The sequence below is a fragment of the Anas acuta genome, chromosome 1, assembly GCF_963932015.1.
Source record: "Anas acuta chromosome 1, bAnaAcu1.1, whole genome shotgun sequence".
In the NCBI taxonomy this organism is placed as follows: domain Eukaryota; kingdom Metazoa; phylum Chordata; class Aves; order Anseriformes; family Anatidae; genus Anas; species Anas acuta.
Genome location: NC_088979.1, coordinates 73,724,432 through 73,743,769, shown reverse-complemented (window position 1 = coordinate 73,743,769; position 19,338 = coordinate 73,724,432). Strand labels below are relative to the sequence as shown.

The 19,338-nt window shown below is 42.1% G+C and overlaps 1 protein-coding gene across 3 annotated transcripts in view; it reads left to right on the top strand.

The window, feature by feature from the left end:
- Window positions 1-19,338, top strand: part of PUDP (pseudouridine 5'-phosphatase) — a 77,896-nt gene that overhangs the window by 45,567 nt on the left and 12,991 nt on the right. Inside the window, exon 5 of one of the 3 annotated variants that reach the window (XM_068682370.1) lies at window positions 4,887-5,011. The exons of the other annotated variants lie outside the window; for them this stretch is intronic. Coding sequence (XP_068538471.1) covers window positions 4,887-4,976 — 90 coding nt within the window. The 3' untranslated portion in view covers window positions 4,977-5,011. Of the gene's footprint in view, window positions 1-4,886; window positions 5,012-19,338 lie in introns of those variants that run through there. 3 annotated transcript variants of the gene reach the window in all.

The following is a 19,338-nucleotide window of genomic DNA, read 5'->3' as shown; positions in this document are numbered from 1 at the left end:
GTCAGCATGGGTTTATGAAAGGCAAGTCCTGCTTGACAAACCTGATCTCCTTCTATGACAGAGTGATGCGCTGGGTGGATGAGGGAAAGGCTGTGGATGTGGATGTGAAGCTTGACTTCAGCAAGGCTTTTGACACCGTTTCCCACAGCATTCTCTGTACTCGGCTCTGGTGAGGCCACACCTTGAGTAATGTGTTCAGTTTTGAGCCCCTCGCTATGAGAAGGACATGGAGGTGCTCGAGCAAGTCCAGAGAAGGGCGACGAAGCTGGTGAGGGGTCTGGAGAACAAGTCCTATGAGGAGCGGCTGAGGGAGCTGGGATTGTTTGGCCTGAAGAAAGGGAGGCTCAGGGGCAACCTTACCACTCTTTATAAGTACCTTAAAGGAGGCTGTAGCGAGGTGGGGATCGGTCTATTCTCCCATGTGGCTGGTGACAGGACGAGGGGGAACGGGCTAAAGTTGCGCCTGGGTTGTTTTAGGTTGGATATTGGGAAGAACTTCTTTACTGAGAGGGTTGTGAGGCATTGGAATGGGCTGCCCAGGGAAGTGGTGGAGTCACCATCCCTGGAGGTCTTCAAAAGATGTTTAGATGTTGAACTTAGCGATGTGGTTTAGTGGAGGACTTGTTAGTGTTAGGTCAGAGGCTGGACTCAATGATCTTGAGGTCTCTTCCAAACTAGACAATTCTGTGATTCTGTATTTCTAGTGGGCGTGTTTACTTGGTGTGCTTTTTCACAGATTATTTCCTTGCAGTTTTCTCTGAGTGCTCCTTTGGAGTCTCTTACATGCTCTCTCAATATCCCCCTTATCCTTTCATCCTGTGCTGTATAGTGGCCAAACCCTATGTGAAGCAGAATAAACCCTCCCTTGGAAGGTGTATTGTGTGGTGGGGATGGCAACCCCGGACAATGGTGGGTCTACTGGGTAACTGTTTCAAGGCTGTAAATCCACCAACCTCTGCATGAGAGCTTGGAAACGCTGTTCCTGTGTTGACATTGTGTGCTCAGGTTTACAGCCAAAGCGGAGTTGATTGCCTTGACAATTTAAGATTATGTATGACAGATTTTACTGTTAGTTTATGTAGGGTGACCGGGAGATGGATGAAGTATGTCATTGTATTTGTGTATCCAAATTAGTTTAGTTTTCCATGCAGACATACCCTTAAGTGATGATAGTAAATGAAAACTGAAAGGGTATATCAGTTGACTTGAGATCCAGATATTTTCACTTGTCTGCCTTCTAACCAAGATGAGGTGCCAAACACATTAGGAGTCTCCCTTTCTAACTTTATAGTTCTTTTGAGAAACACATCTAAAATTGCATCATCTGAGCAGCCAGTGTCTGTTTCACAGGAACTAAACATCTCTTCCAGTTAATCTTTTGCAAAGCATAATTTGAAAAGTTATTCCAGGTCTCACTCCTAGAACATGAAGAAAAATTGGCTCCATAGACAATTTAGTAGCAACCTGGGACTAAAGGTTTCTTCTGAAGCAGACCAGAGGAGAGGGTTGCCCTTATCTTGTCCACAGTATAGAATATTTCCTCAAAAAAAAAAAAAAGGAAAAACAGCCTTTTAAACACTGCTCAAATTGATGAGTTCAGTCTTCCAGTTCATAGGTTTCCCTGGGAACTGTCCTAGTTACCACAGCATACACCAGCTGTTGTTTTCTCAGGAAAGTTTTTTACTAAAACTTTCTCCTTAATTCATAAAGATTTTACTTTTCTTGCTCTGCAGTGGGTCTGAAGACATTTCTAGACTGCATTTGAGCAAGGTGTGATTCCAGTACTTAGGATGCATTGCTGACATAGCTCTTGAATTCCTGCTATTATGGGGCAGTGCAAAATGATAAAAAGGATGACGTTAATTTTTTGGTTTATTTTTTTTTTCCTGTTGGAAAAGCTGTTCTTTTCAGACACTCTAGAAATTCAAAGGTATGAATTATGAATAAATAATACATATGAGCATATCTCCAAGCACTCTAAAAAGCAAATGTGTATAATACTTGGTGGCCAGAACTAGAAGTGTACAGGCACAAAATCACCTTTTAACTTTAGCCAGGCTATTGCATGTTTCTTAGCTTAGCTATGAATTTTGTAGTGTGAACTCAGCCTACAAGGTAGCACTGAATATCAGTGAGTGAGATACAAGAGAAGTTACTGGATGTTAGTAAAGTTTGATTAGTAGAAATGATATGTATGTAACAACTTTTTCATCATGAAGTCCTGAATCTTCCCTTAAAAACATTAAAGAAAGATTCTGCATTAAAACTTACTCCTTATTCTATTTATCATAGGCTCTAGGCACATGCGTAATTCACTATTTTTCCTATAATCTTTTAGAAACATGTAATTCTCCCATTCTCGGGAAGATCCATTGAAGTCATCTCTGTTTTCTCATATGTTCACGAACTCCCTTGTCCTGCTGGCTACACTGTTCCTGACACAAGCCAGAATGCCACTGGCCTTCTTGGCCACCTGGGCATACTGCCAGCTCATGTTCAGGCGAGCATCAACCAATGCCTTCAGATCCTTTTCCTCTGCACAGCTTTCCAGCTAATCTGCCCCAAGCCTTTAGTGTTGCATGGGGTTATTGTGACCAAAGTGCAGGACCTGGCACTTAGCCATGTTGAACCTCATCCCATTGGTTTCTGCCCATCAATCCAACCTGTTCTGGTCCCTCTGCAGGGCCTTCCTACCCTCGGGCAGATCGACGCTTCCCACCAACTCGGTGTCATCTGCAAGCTTACTGAGGGTGCACTCAATTCCCTCATCCAAATAATCAATGAAGATATTAAAGAGGATGTTTCCCAGGGGTCAGTGTTGTTCCCCAACGCCAACCCCTAGGGAACACCATTCACCACTACTTTCTGGGCCCAGCCGTCCAGCCAATTTTTTATCCAGCAAAGAGTGTACCTGTCCAAGCCATGGACTGCCAGCTTCTCCAGGAGAATACTGCGGGAGACTGTCAAAGGCCTTGCCGAAGTCTAGGTAAACTACATCAACAGGCTTTCCCTCATTCACCAGGTGTATCACCTGGTCATAGAAGGAGATGTGGTTGGTCAGGCAGGACTTGTCTTTCATGCTGACTGGGCCAGATCCTCTGGCTGTCCTTCATATGCTGTGTGATTGCATTCAAGATGGACCTGTTCCATCACCTTTCCTGGCACCAAGGTCAGGCTGACAGGCCTATAGTTCCTCAGGTCCTCCTTACAGCCCTTCTTATTGATGGGCATCACATTAGCAAGTCTCAAGTCATCTGGGACCTCTCCAGATGACCATGACTGCTGATAGATGATGGAAAGTGGCCCAGCAATCACATCTGGCAACTCCCGCAGCACTCTCGGGTGGATTGCATCTGGCCCCATGGGGTTGTGACAGTTCAGGCAGAGCAACAGGTCTTTAACTGTTTCCACCTGAACTGGAAACACTTGGGTCATACAGCAAGTTTAGCAAAAGTTTAGTCCTGAATTTTTATTTTTTTTTCTCCCAATCTTTCACACTCTTTTCTTGTAAATTTTGTTAATATCTCCCTGGTGGGGTGAACATTAATTCTAAAACTGGTGTCTGTTAATCAAAAAAGGCAATAAACAAACAAAAGGCAATAAACAAACAAAAGACCAATTTCAGTCTTATCTCTGTTAAAAAAATAAATGCTTATCTTGTCTACAAATTATAGTGTCAAAAGGAAGGCAACTTAAATAGGTATTGAATAGTGTAGGTTTTTCTGTATTAAAATCTCCATCTTTTAAGCTTTTAGTAGTATTCCAACTTGGGGTGCAAAGATCACAGCAGTCTAGTGGAATGTACTTTTCATGCAGTATGGTACTGGTCAGTCTATTGTCTGAATCCTTCACCTTCCTTAGCTTCTAAATAGGCTAAGCATGTAGCCCTTATTTGCCTCTCCGAGGCTAGAAGATGAAGTCTGTGATTACGAACCTCATCTTACAGCTCCATAAGTGTAATAGAAGTGGCTATACAAAGAATGCTAGATATTTCACTGCACCTAACAATGAAGATCTGTTGTATACATGCACCTTTTCCCTAAGTCCATAATAGGCCTTTATTTTATATTTACAAGACAATTAAAGGAAGGAGACACTTTTGAAGCTATTTTTCTTGTTGTTTATTTGTGTTAATTATCATGCTCTCGGTTCATGCAGTTAATTTTTTTCCTCCCTCTGCTCCTGAGGCGTGTGTGCTTGTATATGCATGTGTGCATGCCTCCCCCCCTCCTCTTCCCCAAGCTGGCAGTCTTCATTATATATTTGTGGAAGAAAAATGAGATGTTGCATGGCTTGAAAGTAATTTAGCTCTTAAGTGTTCCAGACATTGCCCTTGTTACTGCACTGCATGTTTATTTATGGATGTATTTGTCTTATGGAGATGAAAAAAGTCATTGAAATTCCATACAAAAAATAACCTGGTCAAGGTTTACTTTCTCTTAATGTGTTTGACTGGAAGAAGAAAGAAAGATTATAATTGGTTCTTAGTCTTTGGGGTACCCTACTTGGGGGGTGGGGATGCAGGAATATTTTTTTTCCTTGCATTTGTCTCGATAATGTATCAAGTAGCTGCTAAGGGACTTGATGAAATGTGATGCAGAATAATAAATTATGTTCTGCAGCCTTCTTTGCTTCTACGTGAGGTGAGTGTGTAAGCACAAAGAGACTGGTACACCTCCAAATCCTAAAAGCATTATGTTCAGATTAGCAGGTCACTGAAGATGCATTACTAATTGTTTTAGGGAACTCATTATGGGTGTTATCACATATTAATTATGCATGGTAAGAAGTAAAAAAAAAAAAAAAAAAAAAAAAAAGTGGGGGGAAATCCTTCTTTTATGATAAATTGCTCACTGAGTTATCTTTTCTTTTTTCTTTCTTTCAAGACCTTGAGCATTTTCTGGAGATGCCAAAAAGAGCAGTCATTGAATAACTGGATTTTAATTAACAAGAATTTTCACAAAAATGTTTTTTAATGTCTCTTGCATTATAGTAAGCATGAATAAATCCTCTTTGAAAAAGATCTAGTGCCCTGATCCTCTCTGTGTCCCAGGTTACCTTTGTAATCATCCCAGAGCTTGTTGTAACAATGCTTTTTCACAGTTTTGGAACAAAGAATGAAGACTGAAACAAGGAATTGCATTGTTAGCAGTATTTTTTGGTTGCTTCTTTGAGAATTATTATCACGGGAAGACCTCTGGAAACCTTTGAAAGGCTAAGGCCTAACCCTGTGTTGTTTTAATGCACTATGGCAGGGGGAGGGTTCATTTATTTGCTTCTTAAATTTTTTGTTTAAGTTACTTTCTTGCTCTTTGTAGAGATGTAGTTCAGAGAGATGGTATTTTTGGCAGGATTTTGCTTATTCTGTTCCGTGGTAAAGAGTCTGTTTTTTTTGGCATGGTTTCAGAAAACCTACATACAGGACCATCAATTAACACTGACAAATTATTTATACTTTAAATAGGGCAAAGCATTTGCTCAGGCTGATGGCTCTATCACAAAATAAGTGCACTTAGAAGATGATTACAGAGTGTACTCCACAAAGCAATGTTTTGGATTTTATTATTATTATTATTGCGATATATTATTATTATTATTATTGCGATTTCTTCCTTGTAGCACATGGAAGAGCTGAAGAAGTGACAGGTTCATCAGCTAAAAGAGCATGTTTAACACTTCCATTCCAGCATCTCTTTATCTTAGAGTAACAGGATGATTCAAAGATTCAAAGCCAAAATAGAAATGGTCCAAGCAGACCTGAAGTAGTTCTGATTTAAAGTAGCAAACAGTTCCAAGTAGTGATAGAAATTCTGTCCTCACATTCTGCAAAGGATAACTTTTCTTTATTGTCAAAACAGTGCTAAACGTTGAAATTGTACTTCCTGCTCAGATTCAGACTCCATTGTATTCTGTACCATCTCTGATGACAGATAATACCAGAGGCTTAATAATAATCCCCTCTTAGGTTGAGAAGGTTAATTAAATTCCATTATTCCCATACCAAGTAACTTAAGGCTGTTTTTAAAGAAGAAAAAAAAAAAAGTTTTTTAATAACCATTTCACAGTATTTGTTTATTTTCTTGATACTGGTGACTACCTGAGACAATGAATTCTGTAAATCTTTTGCATATGTTCTGTTTTGAATTCCTCACCTTTTAACTTCCTTGAATGTCAGCTTTTTATGTTAGAGCTAGAAAGATAAGAACTGGTTGATCTGCCACAGTATTATAAGTACTTGTCACATTCCTCTTTATTTCTTGTTCCTCAAGTGAAAACACTTTACAGTTTGTTCAGGCTTTCACTATCCAAATGGGTTACATTTGTTTTCTTATGTTTGTATGTTTGTGATTGTGTTTTTTCTTCCCCATAAGCATTTTGATTGCATTTCTTCCGCAGACCCTTCCTATCAAAAGAATTTTAATATGGAATAATGCCTGTGGCCTAGAATACATAGAGTATTCCAGATGAGATACCACTATATGTGGTGTCAGCAGTGCGCCCAGGTGGCCAAGAAGTCCAACATCATTATGGCTTGTATCAGTAACAGTGTAGCCAGCAGGACCAGGGAGGAAGTCACCCCCTTTACTCTGCACTGGTGAGGATGCACCTCAAGCACTGTGCCCAGTTTTGGGCCCTTCACAACCAGAAGGACATCGAGGCGCTGGAACCTGTCCAGAGAAGGGCTACGAAGCTGTTGAAGGGTCTGGAACACAAGTTATATGAGGAGCGGCTGAGGGCACTCGGGTTGTTTGGTCTGGAGGAGGCTTAGGGGAGACCTTATTGCTTTCTTCATCTACCTGAAAGGAAGGTGTGGGGAGCTGGTGATCAGCCTCTTCTCACAGATAACTGGTGATAGGACTAGTGCAAATGGTCTCAAGTTGCACCAGGGGAGGTTCAGATTGGAAATTAGGAGACATTTCTCCTCTACTTCAAGAGTAGTCAGACATTGAACCAGGTGTGGTAGTTTTACCGTGCTGGGCAGCTAAACCCCACAACCGCTCTCTCACTCCCACTCCTTTAGATGAGGAGGGGGAGAAGTAAAGCAAAGAACAACTCACGGGTTGAGATAAGGATAATTTAATTAAAGGGAAATAATAATAATAATTAAATAAAGATTATTATGAACTAAACAATTTAACTAGGGAAATAAAAAGGGGGAGAGGAAAAGAGGGGGGGAAAGGGAAAAAATAAAAAGAAGGTAGGAAAACAAACAAATAAAATAAATGAAGGCTATATGGAAGTGCAGAGGAAAGAAATTGCTCTCTACTTCCCACAAATGAGCAATGATTGACCACGTCCTTGAAGCAAGGCCTCAACGCACACAGCCAGTGTTTGAGAGGAGGACCGACGTTTTCCCAACAAGAGCCCACCCCTCCTCTCCTCTTCCTGTTTCCACCTTTTATTGCTGAGTGTGACATCACATGGTATGGAATATCCCTTTGATTGGTTTAGGTCAGCTGCCCTAGTGATGTTTCTCTCCTCACTTTTTGCCCACCCCCTAAGAGGGTTAGAGAAAGGCCCAATGCTGTGCCACTGCTGCACAGCAGTAGACACAACACTGGTGTGATAACACTGCTGTTCCAGCTACAAGTGCGGAGTACGGCACTGTATGGGCTGCTGCCGGGAAAGTTAACATTCCAGCCAGACCCAGTACAACCTAAGGAGCCTGCGTCTCTCTGTGTTGCCCGGGCTACGCTGCAGTGGCTATTCACGGGCGCGATCCCGCTACTGACCGGCACGGGAGTTTTGACCTGCTCCGTTTCCGACCTGGGCCGGTTCACCCCTCCTTAGGCATCCTGGTGTGCCCCGGCTCCCCGAGGCTCACCATATTGATGCCGGTCTTAGCGCGGACGCCCGCTCGGCATAGCGTACTACAGCCCAGAACTCCTGGGCTCAAGCGATCCGGTGGGCTCAGCCTCCCGAGCAGCTGGGACTACAGGCGTGCACCACCACTGGTTAACATTCCAGCCAGACCCAGTACACCAGGTTGCCCAGAGAGGTGGTGAAGTCACCATCCATGGGGTTGTTAAAGGAAAGACTGGACATAGTGCTAAGGGACACAGTTTAGTGAGTGGGTGATATTGCTGGTAGGGTGATGGTTGGACCAGATGACTTTGCAGTTCTTTTCCAACCTTAACAATTCTGATTCTATATATGTATATGAATATGTACACTATCACCAATATTATTTACTTTCCCTTTTTTTGTAGCATCTTGTATACTTATCACCACGCACTGATGTTTCATTCAGCTGTCTACAGTGATGTCCAATACATGTTCAAGACATGCATGTGATTTATTTCTTTCCAGCTAATGTGTATTACTTAGATTTCTTGACCATTTTATTTCATTTGCCATTTGCCTGCCCATTAGAGCACCATGTCACCCTTAAGTTTCTTACAGACATTTCTCATCCTAGCTAACCTACATAATCTTGTGTCATCATCATATTTTACTAACTATGCAGGCATGGCTTACTAATTCATAATTCCTCAGGTAACACTAGAATTCTTTTAAAATGTGCCTACAGTTACTTTCTATAATAGTAGTATTTTGTAAGAATTGTTTTTTTTAATATTAGTAACTTTATTACTTGATAGTTAAGTTGTTTCGGAGCATCAGAGTCTTGCTAACTAGCAGATGAGATTTCATCCATTACTAAATATGTTGTAATTTACAGAAAATGTTTTCCTTTGTTAGGAAATTGTCCTTTTTCTCCTGAATAGATAGTCTGGTCAAAATAGTTCATTCAGTTTCTGTCCCCAGAATGTATTACTGCATTCTGCAGCTTCAGACTGAAGAGCAAAAGCAAGAGATTTCAACCTGTTGTCCTGAGCTTCAGAGTTCTTACAGACTCAAAATATTACCAATTCAAAAAAAGATGCCATGGGCAAAAGTGTAATAGTACGTAACATATCTTATTGCTTTGCAGTTTCAATAATGCAGTTTTCCCAGGAGAAGGCCAACAGAACTTTTTATTTGACAAAGAATGATTGTGTATTTTAGGTAGAATGCATTTACAGCTTTAAAACTAGCTATGATACATGTATATCCTTTGAAGACTGCATTCAGTTGTGAATTTTTAATTGTTCAGTCAAAAATTTTTCATTGAGAAGACGTGTCTTTTCTTAAGCTTCAGCAAAAGCAGTGCTTGCAGTTTTTTGTTTTTTGTTTTTTTTTTTGTTTTTTTTTTTTTTTTTTTTTTTAGTTTCCATTAAGAATTATATTGTATGTAGCAGATGTTTGAGGTCCGGTTGACTGAGACCTACCGTCAGGTGTTCCAGGAGTCAGCGATAGTGCTATGACTATCATACTATGACCATTACTAGATCTGAAATGCTCCAAGTTTCCTGATAAGTGTGTGCTATGGCTGCTCACTGTGTACATCATATTGATCTTAAAGTGTACACTAACCCCTAGGGAAGAAAGGAAATCAAATGCATGTAGGCTGGATGATAGATAAGAAGTCTGACCTGGACAAGTGGCAAAGTGCTATGATATAACCATGTAGTACTACAAGAAGTACAGACATACCTCTTAGCTACTCACTCCCTGCCCCACACAACACACTGATTGACATTTGTTTTATGAACACTATGGATTTTTTTAGTGAACAAGTTTTCAAGTTCCTATTTTAGAGTATGAGCAAGTATTGTCCCTCAATTTTCCTCAGGGTTAAGGAGTTAACATGGGTCATTTTGAGTACAGTTAAGAACTGAATCAGCCAGTTCTGCATTAGCTTTCAGATGTATTGTCTGCTGCCCTGGTCCAGCTAGGAGGAAGAGTGGTTTAAGCAAGACAAATTTCAGTTAATAGTTCAGCAATAGGAAGGGGAGGAAGAAGAGAATGTACCAATGACTCCTCAAAGAGTATTTTTAAAGATACTGTTGAAGATGGATGAAGAATGTATGCATGGAGATTGTACACGACACAGAGGTCAGCATGATATAAGGCACACAGCTGGAAGTAGGAGAAAGAGATAAAGAACACAATTAAGTGAAAAGATAGAGGATGCCTAGGGAGTAGAAGGAAATAAAAGCAAGACATACAGCAATTGTGAGTAAGATAACATAGGGCCATGAAGGTGAAAATGAAAACTTGAATTTGTTACTGCATTAAGTAATCTATGTTCTATATAGCTTCATTATAAATTATGAAAAGTTAATAGTGTGCAGTAGCCCATCTGTCCTTAATGATTTCCCAAACATTTTTAGGGAGTGTAGATGAAGAGTCAGGAAACACTAGGTAAGTTAATGATGTATATAGTGAAATAGAAAAAGCATTGACTTTTTTGAAGCTAAGCATTCTTTCTCAGGAGGCTTGGTAGATAATGTGACAGGGCTAGCATTACAGCAGAAGCTCTTAAAACATTTAGGATGTTACACTTCTAAATAAAAAATCTCATGAAGATAGTGGAAAGAAGAGTCAGCTGCAAATGTGTGCTTTGGCATGTCTCTCAAAGCAGAAAGGTTTTCTCAAGAAACACTGATGTCAGAGTCTCATCTTCTGTTCTGCCTTGCTGTAACTGGTAAGTCCAAGACATTTGGACAATTTATTACAGTTCTTTCTCTCTCCTGTCACTTGCTTTTATTTTTTTTTCATATCATCTTAACAAGCAGTTGAAGGTCAAGTATGCCTGATCTTTCAGTAAGCTGGTGGAAGGCTTTTTCTGATACTTTGTTTTAAGCCTATCTACAGCTATTCTTTACAGCTATGGTGTAAAGAAAGCCTTATATTTCCTTACATTGATTAATATTCAGTTGAATAACTATCTTCTTGTTTCTCTGATGTTTTAGGGGACTGATTCTGTTTTAATGATAAAATATTAATGAAGAGTGAATAAAAAGTTCAAAAAGTCGATTACTCAAAGAATGTTTTTAGCCTAGTTTCTCTCAAATTTTCGCATATATTCATTCTTTCCAGGAGCAATTCAGTCTCACCAGCTTTCACACTATTTAAAAAAAAAAATCTGTGAATTGAGTCCTTAGCTTCTCAACTTACAGTTGAGTATGTGATCTGGCTTTGTGTAAAGTGATTGCTAGTAAGAGCTTCAGGCTCAATGTCACTCCAAGGATGAAGAAATCCGTCACAGAATGCTGTATTTTAATAAAAGGATTTCAGTTACTCTGCAATACGAAGACATATTAATGCTTGTGACATGCTGTGCTGTATTGCTTTAGGATCAGACTGAACATGGGAATAATAGCAGCATGGAAATGAAAAAAAAAAAAAAAAAAGGATGTCTGATTTGAGTGTCTCTTTTTCTCCTGTTGATTTCTATATTTAGTGTAGTATATGGTATGCAAGGCCTTAGTTATAAAGACCTGTGAAAGAAACTGCTTGGGTTCCTGGTCTTGCACGTTAGGAATCAAGCAGCATGTGATACAGAAACTTGGATAGCATTGGATGGATCATAAGGAATAACTACCACAGGATGCATTTGTCCAGTTATCTGATAAAAGCTCAACTGCAGACCCAGGAAACAGCACAGAAAGGCAACACCAGGTGGGGGATCCCAAATCACACCCTGCCAGCCAACTCCCTAACCCATCATAGGAGCCCTGAGTCCATCAAAGGCCCGTCTCCACAAGACCAGAGGAGCACAAGGACCCAAAGGTAGACAAGAACCCAGATTAAGGACTTGGAGGGGCACACTGTCTGGGCTTTTCCAAGGCTGTCCCAGGAAAGCCTCAGCTGCATCTTTCATGCACAGAGGGAGTAGCTGCCTGGAGTATGGGACACGTTATGGGATGCAGGGGAAGAACCTCTATAGATTGCCCAGGATTTGCTACGGGATGTATAGGAGAACAGAAGGTATGGAGAAGGATGAACCCAGGTGATATGGGGAGGAACAAATGTGGAAAAATTAAAAGGTAGGGGGTTAAAAATGGTTGTTGTGTAGGTAGTCTAGTGGTTAGTATACTTATCTGGCCATGCCCTATTATAATTGTAAATTCTGTTGATTAATTATTTTCCTAGCTCCTGTAGACAGTAGACTCTAGTCTCTGTGTGCATGTAAGGAGATCTGAGTGCCAGCAACCCCAGCAAATGTGGGTACCATCAGCTGGTCTGAGACTGTAGACCAGAGTACCCGTGTGCCAAGTGCCCTTGGTTGGAGAGACCCAAGTGAGTGAAACCACATGCCCATCCCAGAGAGGCACTTCTGGTCACACGGGCTGTGTGTCTGTGAAGCCAGAGGCTGAAGTGAGTGAGGGTGTTGTGAAGGTTGCAAGGGTGGCTTTTGTGAGCAGAGCACAGCAGCTGTCTGATGTCAGACCAGAGCCAGCTCCAGCTGGCTACAAAAGGGACCGGCCGCTGGCCAGAGCCAAGCCAGGGAAAAATGCTGGGTGGGTCTCTGGGAGAACAGATTTAAGAAAGGAAAAAAAAAAGCTGTGTAACAGCATCTGGAAGTGAAGAGTGAGAACATCGGAGAGAAAGAGTCCATAGAACCCAATATCAGTGCAGAAGGAGGCATGGAGCAGAATTTCTGCTGTGGCACATGGAGAGGGGCTCACACAGGAGCAGAGGGTCTGGGGGGAGCTGCCACCCACCCGTGGGGGACCTGTGCTGCAGCAATGTGCTCCTGGGGGATGGATGGAACCCGTGGTACAGACCTGTACTGAAGCAGTGCTTAAAGAGCTGCCGTCTGTGGGCAGCACCCGAAGGCTCAGTTGGGGAAGGACGGCATCCCGTGGGAGGGACCCCACATGGAGCAGGGGCAGGGAATGACCGTGAAGGAGAGGCAGAGGTGAAACATTAGGGACTGACCACAGCCCCCATTCACCTACACTGCTAAGGTCATGGAGGTAGAAGAGGGTGGATGGGGAGGAGGGAAATTTTTTGTTTTCTTTTAGTTCTTGCTGCTCTAGTCTGTTGCAGTAAATTACATTAATCTCTGTCATGCTAAGTCTGTTTTGCCCCTGATATCCATTAGATATCCATAGATATCCATTAGATATCTATTGATTTCCCTTTGTATTGCAGAGATGCCAGAAAATTGAGTGTACAAGAAAGAAAACATTTCCCTTCAGTCTGGCAGGCAGGCCTTCTCTTAGGTAATAATTGCTCTAATATGCAGCAGATATGAGAGGCCAGTATCAAGTGTACTGATAATATTCTAGAAAAAAATCTAAATTCTCTGAGGGGCTGAAAACTTAAGCAGAGGAATGCTGAAGGATACTTAATAATAACTCTTAATATTAACATAGGTTACTCCAGGCTTGTCCAGTCATGCCTTCAAAACTTTGAAAAGTGAAGATCACATAGCTTCTCTGGACAACATTTTCCAGTGCTTAATCCTTGCTGTGACTTTTTTTCCCTTTATACTTAGTCAGAACCTCTCCTGTTTCTGTTTATCAACATCATCTCATATTCATACCATGCGCCTTGGTAAAGAGCCTGTCTCCATCTTCTCAGAACTGTCCTCAGAGAGACTGGCAACTGCTAGTAGCTTCTCCTGAAGCCCTCTCTTTCTCTGGGCTGAACAAACCTGGTTCTCCATCATTGTTGCCTCATATGGCAAGTACTACATCCCCAACCTGTCTTGGAGGCCTTGGAGGCTGGACTTCCTAAAGTTTATCGTCATCCTTCAGTTTTCTTCTTGCCTAATTTTAATGACTGATTAACTTTTCAAATACATTCTTGCGTATTTGAAGATTGTAATACAAAACTGTAATGGATTTTTGTACTCAAGCTTCTGCTCAACAGATATTACTAACTTAAATTATGAGCCAAATGACCTTCCACAGTTATTTAGATTTCCTTGGTGGTGGTGGTTTGTTCTGTGTTTAAATATTCGGAGAGCACTGAGAAACCTGACGCTTCTTTTAGCTTTGTCTCATGGTTATGGAATTTCATGGCACAAAATACACAAAATGAACAATGAGCCCTGTTCTGTTTCCTCTTCCACACCCATCAGTATTGTCTAAACTTAGGGGTCTTCTACATCATCTCCTGGGCAGAGGCCATCCTCCTTTAAGTATTTTGATATTTAGATATTAATTTGAGCTGTTTCTCATTTCTGTGCCTCTGTTTTGTTTGATGTAAGTTATTGATAACAAAGATTTTTTTTTCTTTTTTTTTTTGTTTGTTTGTTTGTTTGTATTTCTTTTTGAGGTAGTCACCGCAAACATTTGTTTTAATTTCAAACATTAATCTGTTTAAATATCTTAACATATATAGGTTCATGATTACTTCTTTCTGCTTCTGCTTCGTTTACAATTTCTTTCTCTAACATGTCTTCCTTCTCACTTCAAGTAGAAGAAAAGGAACAGATTGCTTAAGGAAAATCTGGATTTTCTGTTTACGGAACAGTAAATGTTCTGAAATGAACTACAATTGTATATGTTGTAAAATTGCTTTTGTTTGACAGGTTAATAAATCTCAATCGAAGGTCTGAATGACTAGAGATATTAAAAGCTTGTGCTGCCTGACAAAAACAAACCAACCAACCAAACACCTTTTTTTGTATTTCTTTAAAAATACAGCAAAGAGCTCACTATTCTCATTTATTTGCAAGTGCATTTATTAATGGGTCTTCAGCACCATTTGTCTCTCTCTTTTTTTTTTAATCACAAACAAAAATCACCTTAATTGGGAAGAACATAAAAATGGTGTGATTTTTCAACAAGTATGTGTGTTTATGGTGCAGACAGTGAAGTGCCAAACCTGTTGACTTCAAAAGCTTTTTATAGTATCAATAACTTTATGAATTTTAGACAACTTAAATCTACATTTTCAAACCTATATCTGTGTTGATCTTGTGGATTCTTACGGATTTTAAACTATATGCTACATATGTAAATGCATATAACAAATGTGTCAAATCCAGCATCCCAATAGAAGGAAGGCTGCCACAGCTCCATGGCTCCATATCGAACTGAGCATGAGGCTGAGCATATACATGTATTTCCAGCAGCAGCACAAGCACATGCACATATACAATACACATGAACACACATACCTGTGCCAGCCCCAGAAAACAGCACTGCGGAAACACCCAGTACTTAAACAAATCCAAAAAGCACCAACAGCCTCATCCTGTTCCCCTCTCTGGCTGATCAGGAAGTGCAAAATATATACATATATGCAATATGGATCACACTCCCTCCAGTAGCTGAATTTAGGCACTGGGCTGGCCCTGAATCCCAGTTGCTGGCACCTGGACGGATAAGCCTGCAGTGACACAGCTTCAGTCCAGCCTCCAGTGCAAATCTTCTCTCTGTCTTTGCCTTTCTGCTTCTCTCACCCACACCATGGACATATCCCTCCAGTAGCTGGGTTTAGATGCAATCTGCACAGTTGGCCTGTGTCCTTGTGCCTCCCTGTTGCCTGCTGCAGAGAGTCCCTCACATGCACAGCTTGTCTCCCAGATGGGTCCTGGAGACGTGCTAGGCCTGTGTGCCATCTCGCTGACTTGCCGACCCATCCGGTGTGCTGTTCTCTAGTGCTCTCCTGCATGCCCACTTGCTTCAGGTGCCTCACCATGGGCACTCAGTCCTCAGACCCCTGAGTCTTTTGGCAGGGACAGCACTGAAATCTACACACATACACTGAATAGGGAGCCATGGACCAGGAAAAACAAGAGAAGAGGAGTTTAGTGAGGAGGCAGGAGAGGCTGTGCTGGCCAGTGCAGGCATGGCCAGGCACACCAACCAACCACCCCCTGCATATACTGCTGTCCCCTTTCATGCTCTTTTCCCTCATGGCATCCTGAACCAAGGCTGTCACTTGCTCACGTCTGCCCAGGGAGTGCTTCTCCCAGTGGCACCTTATGGGGTCTTTCCTGGCCCCAGGACTGTGTCAGGAGCTTCGCTGTCCCTGCTGGGCTCTCCTGCCTTTCAGCCTCCCTGATCCTGTCAGGATGCCTGGGGATGAGCCTCCAACAGACTTATGTTTCCTGTGATGGGCCTGGGAGGAGCTGGGGCAAGGTGGGATTCAGGCTTCCCCACCTGGCATCGTCACTCCTGCCATGCTCCTTTCTGCGTGCAAAGGCAAGCATTTTATTGCATAACCTAACACCTATATTTGTGTGCGTATATATATGTATTTGAGTATGAACATGTACAGATTTCTCTCTGTAGAAACATATTTGTGAATTTTAACCGTTAATGCTCTGTAAATGCTCTTTGGACTTGCTAGTGGCATAATGTATTATAACCACAGAAGAGCTGGAAGGGAGGGTTTTTATTAATTAAAAACTGCATAAATTATGTTCCTTTTCTTCAAGGAGGATAGTTAATAAGGCACCCAAAGCAGGGATGAAGACTTTTAGTTGATAGGGAAATGGGAGAACACATGGGACTGAAGAGCTTTTGTTGGCATTGCTGTATGTGGATTTGGAAAGATAAAACTGCCACTGCTTAGCACATGAATATCTGATTGAGAAAGCAGTTAGGGTGTCATGCGCAACATCTTTACACTCCATCCAAATGCAAGATGCTGGAAATCTGAAGAGACTCTAAATGACAAAGTGTCGCTTGATACTGTAAGATTTTATTCACGTTTATTTTGGTAACAAAGTCAAAATTACATAGATGAGAATATTAGAAATGTAATTTTAGATAGAGTAATTGTTTCTTGTTTTAACCCATTATCTCTGTATTACATAGAACTACTTGTCATACTACTACTTTACTTGTCAAATAGGAAGATTTTCTTTATGGCTTTGAAAGTATTGAAACATTTTTATCTACAAATGTAGGATCAGTGGAGAAAACAGAAGCTTTAATAACTTTCTTACATTGTTTTCCTTGCTCACATTAGGACTCAAAAACATTTTAGGAATACAAAACCAGATGTGTTTAGCTGCACCTTCAAGACCTGAAAACCCAGAGCATATATCCACAAGGCAATCTGTATGGAAGAGAAATTTCAGTCCTCACTGTTCAGATGTTATATTTACCATCTGATTTATAAATCTTCTGTATTCAGTAATGAATCTTACCTGTATCTCGCTAGAAGTAGTTGAAATCAATATGCAAAGTTTTGAAATATTATATAGAGAAAACACTACATGTCTTTCACTTCTTCAACTGACAGCCTGTCCTCCTTTTTTTTTTTTTTTTTTTTTTGTAGTCACAGCACTTTTTACTTGGTTGCCAGAACATAACTTTCAATGGATTGTGTGGCAGTGATACTTTGTCACCTTGACATACCTGCAGAAGTCTGGTTTCCCCAGGGAATCCTTATATACTGTCTAGGAGCTGAAGCTTCCAAGTTATCAGCAAAATGCTGCTCATACCACTCAGCTGCCTGTCAATTTATCCAGAAGAATTTGTGGCAATACCTGTGGCAGTGTCTATTTCAGAACTGTTTGTGTTGCTGTAATAGAGGCAGTTTCTTTCAGGTCGTGTTGTGATGGTTAGAACAATGTAAAATCACTGTTTGTGGTATGCTACGGTAGTCTTACTAACATATAAATACACATGATTTGGTTTTTGGAAGTGTGCTGGGGGTGAGGGTGGGGGTTGTGTTTACAGAGTATTTATCTTTCGTAGCTTTTTTCTCCCCCAAAATATAAGTACATAAACTGTCTTGCAGGTGCTTGTTTGTAAGTTGACTGCAAGCCATTTGTATATAATTTACCTTTGACTTAACTGTGAAGAAATGCAACATGTGTATGTAAGTGTGTATATTAGTATTGGGGTGATTGAGACATTTCCTAATGGAATGTTCTGTCTTCTCATCATAGGTTCTCTAACAGTCACTTAGCAATATGTTTTGACTGTATTTTTTGCACATTTGTCATTCAAACCTTTAAATTTAGAAGATCCTTTACAGTGCCATCTGTCTTTATACCAGTGAGTGTAGCGGTACATTTCTGAACAGGAAAGTGTAGTGGGTTTACGTGGCAAGGTTTTGGTAGCAGGGGGCCATAGGGGTGGCTTCTGTGAGAAGGATCTAGAAGCTGTCCCATGTTTGGTAAGGGCCCCACTGCTGACCAGAGCCGAGCCAATAAGCGATGTTGTTTTGCACCTCTGTGAGAGCATATTTAAGACAGGGAAAAAACGCTGCGCCACACAGCAGCTGGGAGAGTCAAGGGAGTGAGAAACAGCCTTGCAGGTGCCAAGTTCAGTGTAGAAGGAGGGGGAGAGGTGCTCCAGGTGCCGGAGCAGAAGTCCCCTGCGGCCTGTGGTGAGGCCCATGGTGAAGCAGGATGTCCCCCTGCAGCCCATGGAGTACCACGGTGGAGCAGGGTTCCACGCTGCAGCCCGTGGAGGAGACCACGGTGGAGCAGGTGGCCCTGCACCGACAGAGGCTGCCGCCTGTGAAAGACCCCTGCCGGAGCAGATTCCGGGCCAGACCTGTAGCCCGTGGAGAGGAGCCCACGCAGGAGCAGGTGACCTGGCAGGAGCAGCTGCCCGTGGGGGACCCAGGTTGGAGCAGTTTTCTCCTGAGGGATGGACCCCGTGGTACAGACCCGTATCTGGAGCAGCTCTGGAAGAGCAGTTCTGGAAGATCTGCTGCCTGTGGGAAGCCCACGCCAGATCAGTTCATCAAGGACTGCATCCCACGGGTGGGACCCCACAGCACAGGGGACGAGAGTGACCGAGAAGGAGCAGCAGAGAAGCGCTGTAGACTGACCATAACACCCATTCCCCCGTTCCCCTGTGCCATTCGGGGGGAGAAGGTGGAAGAGGGTGGATGGGGGGGGGAAGGTGCTTTTGGTTTCTTTCCTTTGGTTCTCACTTCTCTAGCTTGTTAGTAATAAGCAATAAGTCTTACTGTCTCCCTATGCCGAGTCTGTTTTGCCCGTTACAGTAATTACTGCGTGATCTCCTTGTCCTTATCTCAACCTTTGAGCCCTTTTCACATATTTTCTCCCCATTCCTCTTTGAGGAGGGGGAGTGAGAGAGCGGTTGTGGTGGAGCTCGGCTGCCCACTCGAGCAGAACCACCACAGAAAGAAAAGCAAATTGATCCCATATTCTCAAAAAATATATAGTCTTGATAGCTGGGGGACACCAAGTTGACCAGGAGCCAGTAATGAAGCTTTGTGGGAAGACGGCTGGTAGTATCCTGAGCTGCATTAGGAGGAGTGCTGCCAGCAGGCTGAGGGAGGCGAGCCTTGCCCTCTACTCAGCACTGTCCTGGAGTCCTGTGTCCCATCGTAGGCTCACCAGTACAGGACAGACATGGGCATACTGGAGAGAGTCCAACATAAGGCCACAGAGGTGATGAAGGGACTGGATCATACCTCCTATGGAGAAAGGCTGAGAGAGCTGGGACTGTTCAGCCTGGAAAAGAGAAAGCTCAAGAGGGACCTGAAGGGAGGGTGCTGAGAGGACAGAGCCAGGCTCAGCTCAGGGGTGCCCTGTGCCAGGACAAGAGGCAGTGG